Below are 13,536 nucleotides of genomic sequence, written 5' to 3'. Positions count from 1 at the left end.
TCTTTGTAATACTGTATTTCTATTTTAATTTTCCTAGTAAAGAATTGTTATTCCTATATCCCCTATCTTTGCCTGAGAGCCTCCTAATTTCAAAATTATAATAGTAAGTTGGAGGGAGGTGCTTTACATTCTCCATTTCAAAGAGAAGCTCCTGCCTTTATTGGCAGACACCTCTCCTTCAAACCAGGACACAGTCCCTGGGCTGGGATTAGGGAAGAATCCCAAATCTCTGCCCTGCAGGGAGCCCCAACAGCTCCCCGTGAGCTCCAGGTCAGGCCTGACCCTGCTGAGCTCCCCTGGGATCTGATGGAGCAAACACCAAGCCAGGACATGATGATCAATTTCTTTTCCATAGAAAAGAGCAACCCACTTCCTTAGAAATCCTTTCAGGAGTGATGAAACATTAAGTGGAAAAAATACTATGGGATGGGAATAGGGAAATGTAGTTTGGTCTGAGTCTGAGCTGCCCATGCAGTGTCTTCTCTCCTGGGTGAGAGGGGCCAGGGTGCAATGCAGGGAGCACCTCATTTTCAGGTGGTTAATGCTGGATGTGCTATATAGTTTGGCATTTTCCCTTCTGATTCCTTTATAATGCTAGAAATATAACCAAAATTAAATTTAAAACTGACTTTGGAATCAGCATTGCCCTGCCAGGGGTTCCCCAGTGTGTGAGCAGGGCACTGTAAAGGCAGCACCTCTTTCCAGAAGTCATTGCTGACTTTTTGTGCCTCAGCAATGATTCAATTTGGGGCCTGAGCCAAAGGTCAGGTCAAAGCTAAAGGTCAGCATTAACTCATGCTCTGAATGGAGGGCTCTGTACTCATCTCTCTGCCCAGCCCTGCAGTGTGTAACACACAGTGCCTGAAATGGGTGGGATTTGATGGGGTTTTTTTGGAGTTCACTGTGCCTGGAGAAAGAGAAATTTCCCTTTCTGAGGCACAGGCATGGAGAAGCATTTGGATGAGGTTTGGCTCCACCCAGGCTTGTCCCCAAAGCTGGGAGGAGCTCAGCAAACCCCAGCATCACCCACCCCCAGCTCCCCTGAGCCAGTCTCCCCCAGCTCAGTCTCCAATCCCTCCTGGCAGATTCATCCTTCCTGAAATCCTCTCCTTGTTTTTTGACCCCTGTAGTCCTTTGCTGCAGGGTTTAGTCACAAGCTGCACGAAAATGATCCATCCTGCAGCTTTTGCAAAGCCTCTGCTCACTTTCCCTGTGTGGAAGCTCCTTCTGAGGCATGGAAAGCACTGAGCAACTTTCCCCTGTTCTCATTCTCCAGGACTCCCCTGATGGGTATTTAGGTGCCTGCAGCGTGTCCCTCCCAGGTACCTCCTGCCAGCACAAAGGCAAAACCTTCCTGTCCTGGCAGACAGATAAAAAATACTGAAAGAGTTTTCCAAAGAGGTACAAGCAGGAAATGACTTTTTTTGTCTCCCCCCTATTAGGACACACAGAGAATTTTTTATTCTATAATGTGCAGCCCAGTAATGAATCATCTTGAAAACTACCCGAAATCACTTTGGAACAAAGACTTATATAAGAATTAACTAAGCCTAAGCAGAGGCAGGAACAGCTCAGCTCACTTCCAGCCCAGCTGCACAATTGGTACAACAATGGATCCTTTCTGAGGGTGTTATTGAATGTGGAACTTGGAAGATGGATGGATGGATGGATGGATGGATGGATGGATGGATGGATGGATGGATGGATGGATGGATGGATGGATGGATATTCCCCACAAAGGAAATTTTCTAGGACAAAGCAGCAGAGGAGGAGTGAAGGTGTGGAAGGAGGGGAAGAACCATCTCCACCTTCTTCTCCTCCGGGTGAGTGACCCTGGAGGGGAGGAAAGGAAGCCCTGGAGCAGGGAAAGAGGGGCAGGTGTGGGAGCAGGGCTGGCTCACTGCACACCCTGTCCCCATCTTCTGCTACTTTTCCTGCTGCTCTCCCACCCTCCCACTCCCTCCATGGGCACCCAACAGCTTCCAGTGCCAGCAGCTCCAACTCCAAACCAGGTCTGGCCCCTGGTTTGTGCAAGAACAGGGACACAGCACACAGGAAATGTTACTCATTTCTTCAGCATTCTCAACACACCACAAAAATTACCTTTGGGCACCTGCAGGGTTAAATCTCTCAGGATTGAATTACTGGGCCACAGGCAGGAGGGGTGGGAGGGACAGGAGGGTTAGGATGGACAGCAGCATTTGGGGGTGCAGCAGGGTTAGGAGGGACAGCAGGGTTAGGAGGGACAGCAGGGTTAGGATGCACAGCAGAGTTACAGGGTGCAGCAGGATTAGGAGGGACAGCAGGCCCTGGAGACAATGAACCTCAAATCCATGCTACAGATTAAACTGAGCTCCCTCCCACCCCCTTGCTGCATCTTGAGTTCTTGGCAAGCACACAGAGCCAGCCCAGCCCTGCCCAGGGGGAAAAAAAAGCTGATCCCACAGGGATTGGGAACGGCAGGAATAGGAGGGAGAGGTTTTTACAGTAAAATCCTTTCTGTGCCTCCTCCTTGCCCTGGGCTGCCCCTGCCCCTGCGAGGGGAAAAGGGGACAGAGGGAATGGGACAGGAAAAGGAACCACGTGTGGTTTCCTTTCATCTGAGAGCATCACTGCCTCGAGTTTCACACCTGAGCAGCATCTGCAGCTCTGGTTTCCCCTCGTGCCAGGGGCACAGGGCAGCCCCCCTGCCCCCCTGGCAGCAGTGCCAGGAAGTTCTGCCCGTTTCTCTGCACTGATCCTGACCCAGGACAGGGGGACAGGGCAGTCGGGGCTGATCCTTGTGGGTGTCCCTATAAACAGAGCTGGGATAGAGCCCCACAGCCCAGTGCTGGAGGTGCTGGGAGCTGGACTCCTGCTGGGGGAGCAGAGGCACAGACAGAGGGAAAGCACCTCTGTGGACACAGGAATGGGGAAGGTGGGTGCCCACAGCTCCCTGCTTGTTCCCACTTGTTCTCACAGGATGGGTTTAGGATGCTGCCTGTTCCTAAGGGGGAAAGATGCAGATCCAGTCCTAACAGTCAAACCAAGACTTTTGCAGCTCCTGCAGAGTTTTATTGGGCACATGTTGGTCCCTCCCCAGTTCAGACCCCTTGTACAGCTCCCACTCAGGGCCCTCTTTTCAAGTTTTGTTCCATCCTCTGTCAGCAATGTGGGCTGTCCTTTTGCTTGGATCTCTTACTGCTGCATTCCTTTATTGGCTATGAAATGATCTCTAGAGAAACACTCTTGACAATTGTCCTTATTCTCCAGAGCCTGAAGTTTTCATGGATCATTGGATGGTTTGGGTTGGCAGGGACCTTAAAGCCCATCCAGTGCCACTTCCTGCCATGGCAGGGACACCTTCACTGTCCCAGGCTGCTCCAAGCTCCATCCAACCTGGCCTGGGACACTCCAGGGATCCAGGGGCAGCCACAGCTGCTCTGGGCACCCTCCCCACCCTCCCAGGGAAGAATTCCTGCCCAGTATTCCATCTAATCCTGCCCTCTGTCCCTGTGAAGTGTCTCTTTCTGTTTCCTTAGCTCCTTCAGGCACTGGAAGGCCATAGTGAGGTCATCCCAGGGTTTTTTCTTTCCAGGTGATCAGTCCCAGCTCTTGCAGCAGAGCTGCTCCATCCCTGTGATCATCCTGCTGTCTCCTCTGCACTGGCTCCAGCAGCTCCAGGTGCTCCCTGTGTTGGGAACAGCTCTGCAGGTGGGGTCTCACCTGAGGGGGTAGAAGGACAGACACACAAAGGAACAGGAGAACCCCTTTGAGCTGGAGATGATGAGGGGGACACTCCCAGGGGTCTGAGCTGGGACACTGAGCTCCACTGTCAGCTCTGGTTCCCAGCAGGGCTGGGCAAGTCCTGCAGCTCCTCTGTCCTTTGGAACATGGACTGAGAATGTGTGATTGGGCAGAGGAGAACAGCTTGACGTTGCTTTTTCACTTTGAGATCTTCCATTGGATTTGGGCTGATGGAATCATTAGATTGGGCTGGGCTTGTCCAACACGTCAAAAATATTTGGGGCTGACAGACACAGCAACATCAGAACTGCAGGATCAGCCTTTTCTTGGGAAAAGAAACAAAGCAGGAAACACCTGAGGAGAGGAAGTTGCAGCTGTACCTGGAGTGCATCCCTGAGAATTCTCTTTGGCTTGAAAACTGAGGAACAGCTCCAAGCAGGCTCAGAGCCCTGCAGGAGGCTGCTCTCCCTGAGGCTTTCCCAAAGCAAAGGCAGGCAGAAGGCAGGATGGACAGGGACTGGGTCCCAGCAGATGCAGGAATACAAACACCATGTGCAGCTTGTGACTGTTTGATAAAGAGTTCCCAAATATACAAAGATCGGGTTTGAAAATGCTGTTTTAAAAGAAAGAAGCAAAACTAAATTTTTTTTTTTTTTTTTTTTTTTTTTTTTTTTTTTTTTTTTTTTCAATAATAATAATAAAATAATATTTAGTCTTCCATAATACAAGTTGCAAAGATAAATGAAATTATCTTCTGGTCCACAGCATGTCTGGTCACAGAGAAAGAGTTTATTCTCTCTGGAGATAAATTATGGTAAACTGGAATAAAGTGCAGGAGGTCCTGCTTTCATTTCATGCCAGTGTAAATCAACACTCCCAGAGTCACAATCCCTTTTTATTCTCTCCAGAGAGCTGAAGGGTCAGAAAATGGTTCCATCAACCATTTGAAATCTGACTTCAGGCACAATGGTGAGGATGAAGGTGGTGATGAAGCAAAGGTCACTACAGTGGCTGCTACCCTCACCAGCTGTAGTGGTGTCACATTGTGTGGGAACCATCCCCACTGTCTTGGCCTCTTCCTGCCCTTTCACACCTCCAGTTTGAGCTCGCTGTGGTAGCAGAGCCAGTGAAACCAGGGGGTGACCGCAGGGTCCTGGCCAGCTGCAGTTGTGCTGTAGTGATGCAGCCCCAGAAATCTACACAGAGCAGGGAAAATTATGTCCATCTTTGGAGAAAACGACATTTCCCTGTCACCTCCTCCTTCCAAACCCTTTGTGTCCTTGGAGTGTCTCACTCTGGCCCCACAGCAGCTGTCCCTGTGCTGCTTCAGTGTGAGTTCAGCCTAGCCTCCTCCAGACTGCCCAGGGCTTTGCTCTTAATCCGGAGCTTGTGTGGGAGGGCAGCAAAGCTCCGGCCCTTCAGCTGCTCTTCTGAAGGGCAGGGCAGGCTGCAGGAGGGCACAGGAGAGGTTTTGGGCACTTGTTGCTCATCATCTTCATCCGACACCGTGGTGCTGCTCTCCTTCCTGGCCTCGGCGGTGCCAGGGGATGGGCACAAGAAACAGGCACTGCCCAGCCAAGGGCAGGGGAAGGGGTGTTTGTCTGGGCAGGGGTAGCTGAGGAATGGGGAGCAAACTGTGGGACTGAAGGATGCATCAAACCTTTTGGGGCTGAAAGATCCCTCGAACCTTTTGGGGCTGAAAGATCCCTCAAACTTATTTGGGCTGAAAGATCCCTCAAACTTTTTGGGGCTGAAAGATCCCTCGAACCTTCTGGGGCTGAAAGATCCCTCAAACCTTCTTGATTGCTGGAGGCCAGGTGTGTCCATGGGAATAAGTTTGGAGTCGCAGCCAAGGATGTTTGTGGACGGGTTGAAGGTTTTGCAAGGAAACTCAGCCAGTTCCAGCACCTTGGGCACAAAACTCTGTGCAGGGCAGCAGGAATCACCAGCAAAGGGCTCCATGCCCAGCAGGGGCGAGGCTGCCCGGTGCCCCCTGAGGTAGAGCCCGAGGGGGTGACCCTGGTAGGGGCTGGGCTGGGGGCCGAGCAGCCCGAAGCGCAGCTTGAGGGCGAGCAGCTCGGTCCTGAGCGCGGCGTTCTCGCGGCTCAGCGCCGCCAGCTGGCTCTCCATGGCCACGTCGTTGAGGCGCCGCTTCTCCCGCGAGCGCTTGGCCGCCTCGTTGTTCTTGCGCCTCTTCTCCCAGTACGTGGTGTCCTTCTTGTGGTCCGGCATGAATTCCCTCTTCCTGCGGGAGTGGCCGCTGGCTTTGCCCAGGAGCAGCTGGGCCCGGCCCTGCTGCAGCACCAGCTGGCTCCGAGGGGCCAGGGCGGTGTCCATGCTGGTGGGGATCACAGCTGGGGTGCTGTGGGAATGAGAAGGATCATTAGTTGCCTCTAATGGTGCTGTTGATTAGTGCTGTTTGGTGAATTAGTATTGGAAGGGGATTTTTTTTCTCTCTGTGGAAAATGAGGACAGCTTCTCTTGCTTATTCCTGTGTCTTAGGCTGCAATACAGGATGTAACCAAAAGTCTGTGTTCTATCACTATCTGCTGAAACCAGCTGGAGCAGTGATTCCTTATCTCTGTGGGAGATATTCTCTGCTAATGGGCCATCTTTAAACCAGCTGGGGCAATCATCTTTACCTTTCCACAGCCCATCCTCCATCCAGGAGATATCTCCTGTTCATGGCCATTGAGTCCCAGTGCATGACTGATAAAATTCCATCATCCCATTGGGAGATGCTCCAGCCAGGGGAGGAGCCAAGCCTTTCCTACCCAGATAAAAACTGAGATTTGGAGCACCAAAGCAGCCTTTTCCACTGGATTCCAGAGGAAAGCCAGACCTTTCCACATCATCCCTGAACCTTCAGAGGAAACTGCACCTTCTCCAGGAGCACTGCTCCAGCTGAACCACATCTGCCACTGCAGGAGGATGCAGCCACCATTGAATGGGACTGTGCCACCACCCTGACTGACTGACGGGTGTCAGCTTGGATTCTGACTCTGGCAGGGTTGGGATTGTTTTTGTAATAATGCTTTTCTATTTGAATTTTCCTAGTAAAGAACTGCTATTCCTATTCCCATATCTTTGCCTGAGAGCCTCTTAATTTAAAAATTATAATAATTTGGAGGGAGGGGCTTTAATTCTCCAAAGAGAATTCTCTTTCAAAGAGAAGCTTCTGCTTTTATTGGCAGACACCTGTCTTTCAAACCTAGACATCCTGTCATTTTGGAGCTGATGCCTAGAGGAGCTGGAACAGAGGCTAGACAGAGGAATAAAAAGAGTATTTATTGAGGGGCCTTAAAAGGCCACACCCTGACAGTAGCAGTGCCATTGCTTGGATAGCTCCAAGATGGAAGCAAAAGAGAGCTTGGTCAGATCTCACATTTTTATAGGTTTTAGTCCATTTGCATACAGAAATCAACTGTCTAATTAATAGCCTCAAAACATGAAGTTTCATCCTTCTTACTTGCTTGCCTGCCCTCCTCTTTTCACATTGTTTGTGCTTAGGGCCTGCAGTTTGAAGTCCTTGTCTTCACCACCCTATGAAAAGATCCTAGTAACTCTAAATATAAAACTAAAATCTGAACACCCAAGCAGAACAGAAAAACTTAAAACTTAATGCATCAGAGTCACCTTTTCAAAATATTCAGATTCTGTAATGTTTTCAAAATATTCAGGTTCTGATGTGTCAGCCAATCAATCAAGCAATCAATCACTCACATTTCACCAACATTTGCAAAGTCCACCCCAAGATATCCAAAAACGGTGTATGACTGAGCAGAGTTCCACCCCACACGTTTCGCCGACTCAGTGAACAGTCACACTTTATCTAAGTAACTTCAACCAAGATGATAAAAATTAGTAGTGATCTCTCACTCATCTCAAGCTGCCTTACAAAGGAAATAAGAGTCATTAGCCCTGTTTGGGAGATAAGGAAGGAACAGGGAGAAGAACTGATTTACCTCTGTCACGGACTGTGGGTAGGAGCTGAAGGAGGGTTACAAAACAGCTTTGCTGTCATGGAGTGGTTTGGGGTGGGGGGACCTCAGAGCTCATCCAGTCCCATCCCTGCCAATGGTAGGGACACCTTCCACTGTTCCAGGCTGCTCCAGCCCCAATGTCCAGCCTGGCCTTGGACACTGCCAGGGATCCAGGGGCAGCCACAGCTGCTCTGGGCACCCTGTGCCAGGGCTTCCCACCCTCCCAATTCCTGCCCAATATCCCATCAAATCCTACTCAGTGTCCATTTAAAGGTATTTCAGAAAATCAGATCTCTTTTTAAAGTATCCCAAGCACCCAGCAAATGAAACAGGAAAGGTATCTGGAGGATTTTGAGGATCAAGCAATGTGAGAATGGATTAAATGAGCTCCATCATACATACAGAGTTACACAAATGTTGTGCAGCAGAAAAGTGAGCACTGAGCCTAAAATGCTGTTCAAGGCCTTTGATTCAATGTTGTACTGCTTGTAGATGAAATCTTTATTTATGCAGACTTAGAAACCTTCAGTACTGGCCAGTTGTCATCACCAGTGACCTCTGCATAACTCAGACCTGCAAACCAGACCAATCCACATCTATTCCCTCTCCCAGTTTGCCCAGTGTGACCAGAATTTTGTTCTGATTTAAACAGGACAAGTCCCACCAAAGTACTCTCTGCATAAGTTAGTGGGATTTTGTAATTAAATACATTTGGAATGCATTTATTTTAATTTATCCCTATGCACTGGAGACCTCAAAGAGTACACAAAGGTTCTGAGTGTAACTACAAACCAAAACAAAGAATGTCCTTTAGCATGAGTAAGTTTGGGGTAATTCCTCCTGCTTTCGGTCAAAATTACTGTTGACCTGAAAGTATCAAAAGGAGAATTTCAGCAAGTGGATTTCTGGTTTCTCACAGTGACAAGAGGCAGAAATGCAGGTTTTTTTTCAGGGCTTAATCACTTAGCAGGAATGTTTCAGGTTTGGAGGTGACGTTAGTTGTTTGTTGAATGAGTCAGAGATCTGCAAGTGGCTTTTTCACTTGTGAGTGAGTAAACTTCTCACCCACAGTCAGGTTGTTCCCTCTCCGTGCTTCCCTTGCTCCTGGTGCCCATCACAAGGGGATCCTATGGGAAGTTTTGGGATTACTATTCCCAGTATTCCCTGTTCAGTCAGGCTGGGAATCACAGGGGGAAAAGGAACCCAAATTTATAGACAGAACCTGAGCAATGAACCTTCTTGAAAACTGATTTTGTTGAACTTCTCCCATATTATTCCAACCCTTCACACTCAGAGTGATGGTGCCAAGGTGGGAATTCCCTTCAGGACTCAACACTTGAAGCACATGGAAGGGAAATAGTGAGAAGTGAGGGTTGAACCCAGGAGAAAAAGGAGTAATCAAACATCTCCATTCCTTGTAACTGGGGAAGGCTGAAAGGAGGTGAAGGGGGAGGCAGGGGAAGAAGCTCTTATCAGAGGCAGGGTCTGGCCTTTTAAGGTCAAGGAATGAACCCTGAGCTGGGCCAGTGTGTGAAAGCATCAAGGTTGAGGCCACAGAGTCTCACCTCTACCTGTTATTTTTATCTGCAGCCCACAAAGTCACACCTGTGCCCACACGAGCCTTGGGGCAGAGAGCACAAAGTGACACCGAGCCCGTCCCCACAGAGCCAGTGCAAACACTCACATTAACAGTGACACCAGAGCGCTTTGGTCAGCTCAGTTATGCAACCAAGAGTTTCTAAGGTGCTCTGGTGTCTGTTGTTTTTTGCATGAAAGATGTTTATTTATCATGTTCTGCCTGAGTATAGGCTGAGCTCTGTGTTATCTGCATCCCCAACAGAAAGTGTTGCATTTTAGGCTATAGGAGCAGCAGAAAGGATAATGCAACAAAGTTCCTCATGCAATGGTGAAGCAGAATGAGAGCTTTATTTACAGAAACACTACACACGTAAATAGGATAGCTAGTGCCAAACAAAACAGAAAATACTCATTGCTCCAAGAAGGCAACACCTCTTTGAAAATATGCTTTCTGCAAAACATCATATCTCTCACACACCCTGCAGGTGCATAATCATTGTTATAATTTCTTGTCCTTGCAGGCTAAAAAACCCAAGGCTTTGAGGCTGCTTTTTCCCTGGTTCCCAGCAAAAAAGCAGCAAAACATTTCTAAAATGATGCTGTTTCCTGGGTTTTCACCTCTCTTTTTTTTTTGCACTAAATCTGCTAGTTCTGATGCTCTAATGTTCAGAGCATCTCTCAGAAGCTCTGCTTCTCCAGAGAAGCCTTTGAGCTTTACCTCTGAGCAGGCTGAAAGCAAGGCACGGTTTTTGTCTAAAGATTGGTAAATGCGTGAAGATAAGCAGTGAAACCCATCCTAATCACTCCTACAATGCCCCTGATCAGCTGGGGAGGGCTGAGTGTGCGTGCCCTGGTTTGATGAGCACCTCTGGGAGGGTGAGGATGTGCTGTATCAGGGGTTTGTATTTGCTCCCCCACCACATTGCTCAAAAGATCCTTGGTTTTGGTAAAACCTTTTCCTACTACTACAAGAATGCCCTTGAAGGGCTCAGCTTCAGAGATTTGCTTCAGCCCTATCTCCCCTCCTTTCCCTTATCTCCCCCCTGAGCCACAGATCAGGGGGGCCTCTGATGAGTTGGACTTTCCAGCAGAGTGTGCAAAACCCTCCAGGAAAAACTCGATATCTCAGCGGAACTGATTCAGTGCTGAGCCCTGAGCTGATACACAATCAAACCACCCCAAAATCAGCTGCTGAATCTCCCTTTGCCCCAAGCCCAAGGCAAGCCCTCGACCCTCAGATTGTTCTTTTTGTTTCAAGGATTCAGTGAAATTAAAATAAATCCTGCAAAGGGGAACCAGAGCAGTTTGTCCAAACAGAAATTTTAACTCATTATTTCTCAGGTGTAAAGAAAATTAACTGGGATTGAAAATTAACAGATTGGATTTCAAAGAAACAAAGGGAATCTTCGTACAGCACAACTAAAATTTATAGTTAGTCATCAGTAGTCATCAAAAACAGGACAAAGGTCAGGCTTGTTCAGCAGCAAGTGGTTATTGATATACAACTGAACCACAGCCATGGTTTTTCCTTGGGGTTAGAAAGGATGATGTGGATTAAATACAAAATTCAATTCCTGCAGTATCATATCTGTATTTTATTGTTCTCAGTTTCCTCAGTTTTTAATATGTAACTCTAAATTTTGCTACTTCTCTCGATGGCTTCTTTAAGTTGCAATTTTTTTCTTAAATCTTCACACCCATTTATCCTTATATAGAAAAAATTATGTCTGCAAAAATCAATAAAATCTTGGTGTTTGAAGTCTCATTTAAAAGCCCAGCCAAGAGGAGCATTCATCAGTAAAACATCAAAAATTAAAATCCAAGCATAAGTCTAAATGTATTTTAATTAAATAGGACAATCAATGTAATATCAAAGGACACAGAGTGACTTGGCAGAACTTCCCTGCGTTGGAGATTTCTGTTCTTAGCTCTGAGGTGAAAATTGTCAATTTTAAACAAGCAAAGGGAAGGAAACTTCCAATTGTTTTCCAAAAAAACCACCCAATTCCATTATGAAATTTCCTGCCCCACAGACCAGACAATCTCTGGATCAAATTTTCATTCCCAGTTTCTTGATCTCGCAGCTTCATCACCCAGATATGTAAGTGCCAATCCATGGGAACATGACTGGAATTTACCTTTATTAAAGTGGGGTCAGAATCTGGAATTTGTAGTTTAAATCACACAGTTTGAGCCAAGTTACCCTTTCTTCACATCTACAGAAAAGAGATTGAGAGCTGCCTATTTTTTGTCTTTTAAATTATCTCGTCCTAAACTAAATCAAAATTCAGCTTTTAATCTCAAGCCACTCCAGCACATCAATATCAAACCCACAGGATTTATTGAGAATTTGCTTTGATAAAATGAGATAACTCTGATATTTTTCACTGATACGAGAACTTACAGTGATAAAATGAGGCCCAGGTGCTGATTTACATCAGAAACCTCTGAAAACTTCTCCCAGGGACACTGTGCTGTACAAACACTGCAAGAAGCAAACAAGTTTTGGTTCCTGCTGCTGCTGCTTCTTCACCTGAGTAGTAAGAAAAAAATTAACCCTGTGGTTTGGTGGTATCTCAGAGTGCTCTCTAAACCTCCCAGCCTGTTTAAGATAAAAGGGCTCCACTCTAATTACTCATATTCCTGAGTATTTGACATTCACACTGCACAGTGGTTAACAGGAGCTGTTGAGGAACAGCTATTACTCACTTCTTATGTCTCAGTGGGAAATAACGTGGTCTGGTGATGAAAGGAGGCACAAAAGGAGCAAACAGGAGAACCCAATGACCTGTGGCAGCCAGTGCCAGAGCACTGAAAGCTTTAAACTCAAACTTGAACCAAACCTGACTCAGAAACAATCCCAGCATGCCAAAGCTCCAGTTTGCTGTGAAAAAAAAATTTGCTATTTTGAAAACACCAAATGATTGTTGGCTCCAAGTGTTCAATATTGCTGCAGGTCTGGCAATGGATTGCAGAGCCTTTACTTTCCAAAATTAGGCATTTTCACCTTCAGCTTTTTCTAAAGTCATTCAAGCTTTGCATTCCTTTCTTGGAAATTCAGATTTCAAGATCACAGAAGGATTCTCTGGAACACATCACAATTACTATTCATTGCTATTACTATTACAACCATGGATGCTGAACTCCCCAAAATCAACTTTTCCTCTACAGATTCCAGGTCAGAAGGACACCATGAACTTCCTGGCGTGCTAAAATTTTAAACTCTATTAAACCACTTTCTCCACAGCCTAATCACAACAGGGGGTTTGTTGGAAGCTTGGTAGAATCAATTTTGTCTTTTTGGTCTTGAGGTAGGAGTGTTCAAAGCTGGGGAACCCACCAAAGCAGCTGCTGCCTTGATTCCCCAGGCCCTGTGGTCCAAGCCCACAGCCCTGAGACCATCGTGCTCGGGGTAAAAAGCCTCAAAAGCAGCTCAGGTATTGCTCAGATTGGAACAACCTGACCTCTGAATTTGACTGTGGGTCTGTGACAGACCATAAGGCTGGAAATATGCTGCAAAACCCTGAAAAGCCCCAAGATGCTGCTGAACCTTTGTAAGTGGCTGAATTTTGCATTTCTTGGTCTGCAAATGCCTCGGTGAGAAATGCTGAATAATCACAGAATCAGAAAATAATGAGGTTTTCACAGTATTTGCTCCATTTCAGTTGCTTCTGTGCCCGAGAAATCTGACCTGTCCCGTCCTGGTTCAATGCAAGATATTCATAAAATATGGGGGGTTTTTTTTTCCTCTGGGAATGTGTTTTCAAGAAATTCTTTTTCTTCCCCTCTTTTATTTCATAATTTGGATGGATAGTATTGACTCTGGGACAGTTTAGAAACAGTGGAATCAGAGATTTGAGTGTTTCAGCCAAAAACTGAAATCAGCTCTGGAGTCCTCAGGATGGGATGGACATGGAGCTGCTGGAGAGAGTCCAGAGGAGGAACCAGGATGATCAGAAGGGTGAAGCAGCTCTGGGAGAAAAGGCTGAGAGAACTGGGGATGTTCAACCTGGAGAAGGTAAACTAATAGTGACCTTCCAGGACCTGAAGGAGCTCTGAGAGAGATGGAGAGATAATATTTCCAAGGGGTGGAGGGACAGGACACAGGGAATGGCTGCCACTGCCAGAGGGCAGGGCTGGATGGGATATTGGGCAGGAATTGTTCCTGGGAGGGTGGGGAGCCCTGGCACAGGGTGCCCAGAGCAGCTGTGGCTGCCCCTGGATCCCTGGCAGTGTCCCAGGCCAGGCT

General features: G+C 47.3%; 1 protein-coding gene across 1 annotated transcript; it reads right to left on the bottom strand.

The window, feature by feature from the left end:
- Positions 1-4,450: 4,450 nt before the first annotated feature.
- On the bottom strand, positions 4,451-6,063 carry NFILZ (NFIL3 like basic leucine zipper; the record flags this gene model as incomplete). Its single annotated transcript, XM_079328412.1, has 1 exon — positions 4,451-6,063. One exon carries the CDS (start codon positions 6,061-6,063, stop codon positions 5,053-5,055), a length of 1,011 nt encoding a protein of 336 aa, XP_079184538.1. The 3' UTR covers positions 4,451-5,052.
- Between the last annotated feature and the right edge of the window lie 7,473 nt (positions 6,064-13,536).

The sequence above is a fragment of the Erithacus rubecula genome (assembly GCF_903797595.1).
Source record: "Erithacus rubecula genome assembly, chromosome: 28".
NCBI classification, from domain to species: domain Eukaryota; kingdom Metazoa; phylum Chordata; class Aves; order Passeriformes; family Muscicapidae; genus Erithacus; species Erithacus rubecula.
This window is presented reverse-complemented; position numbering and strand designations above follow the sequence as displayed.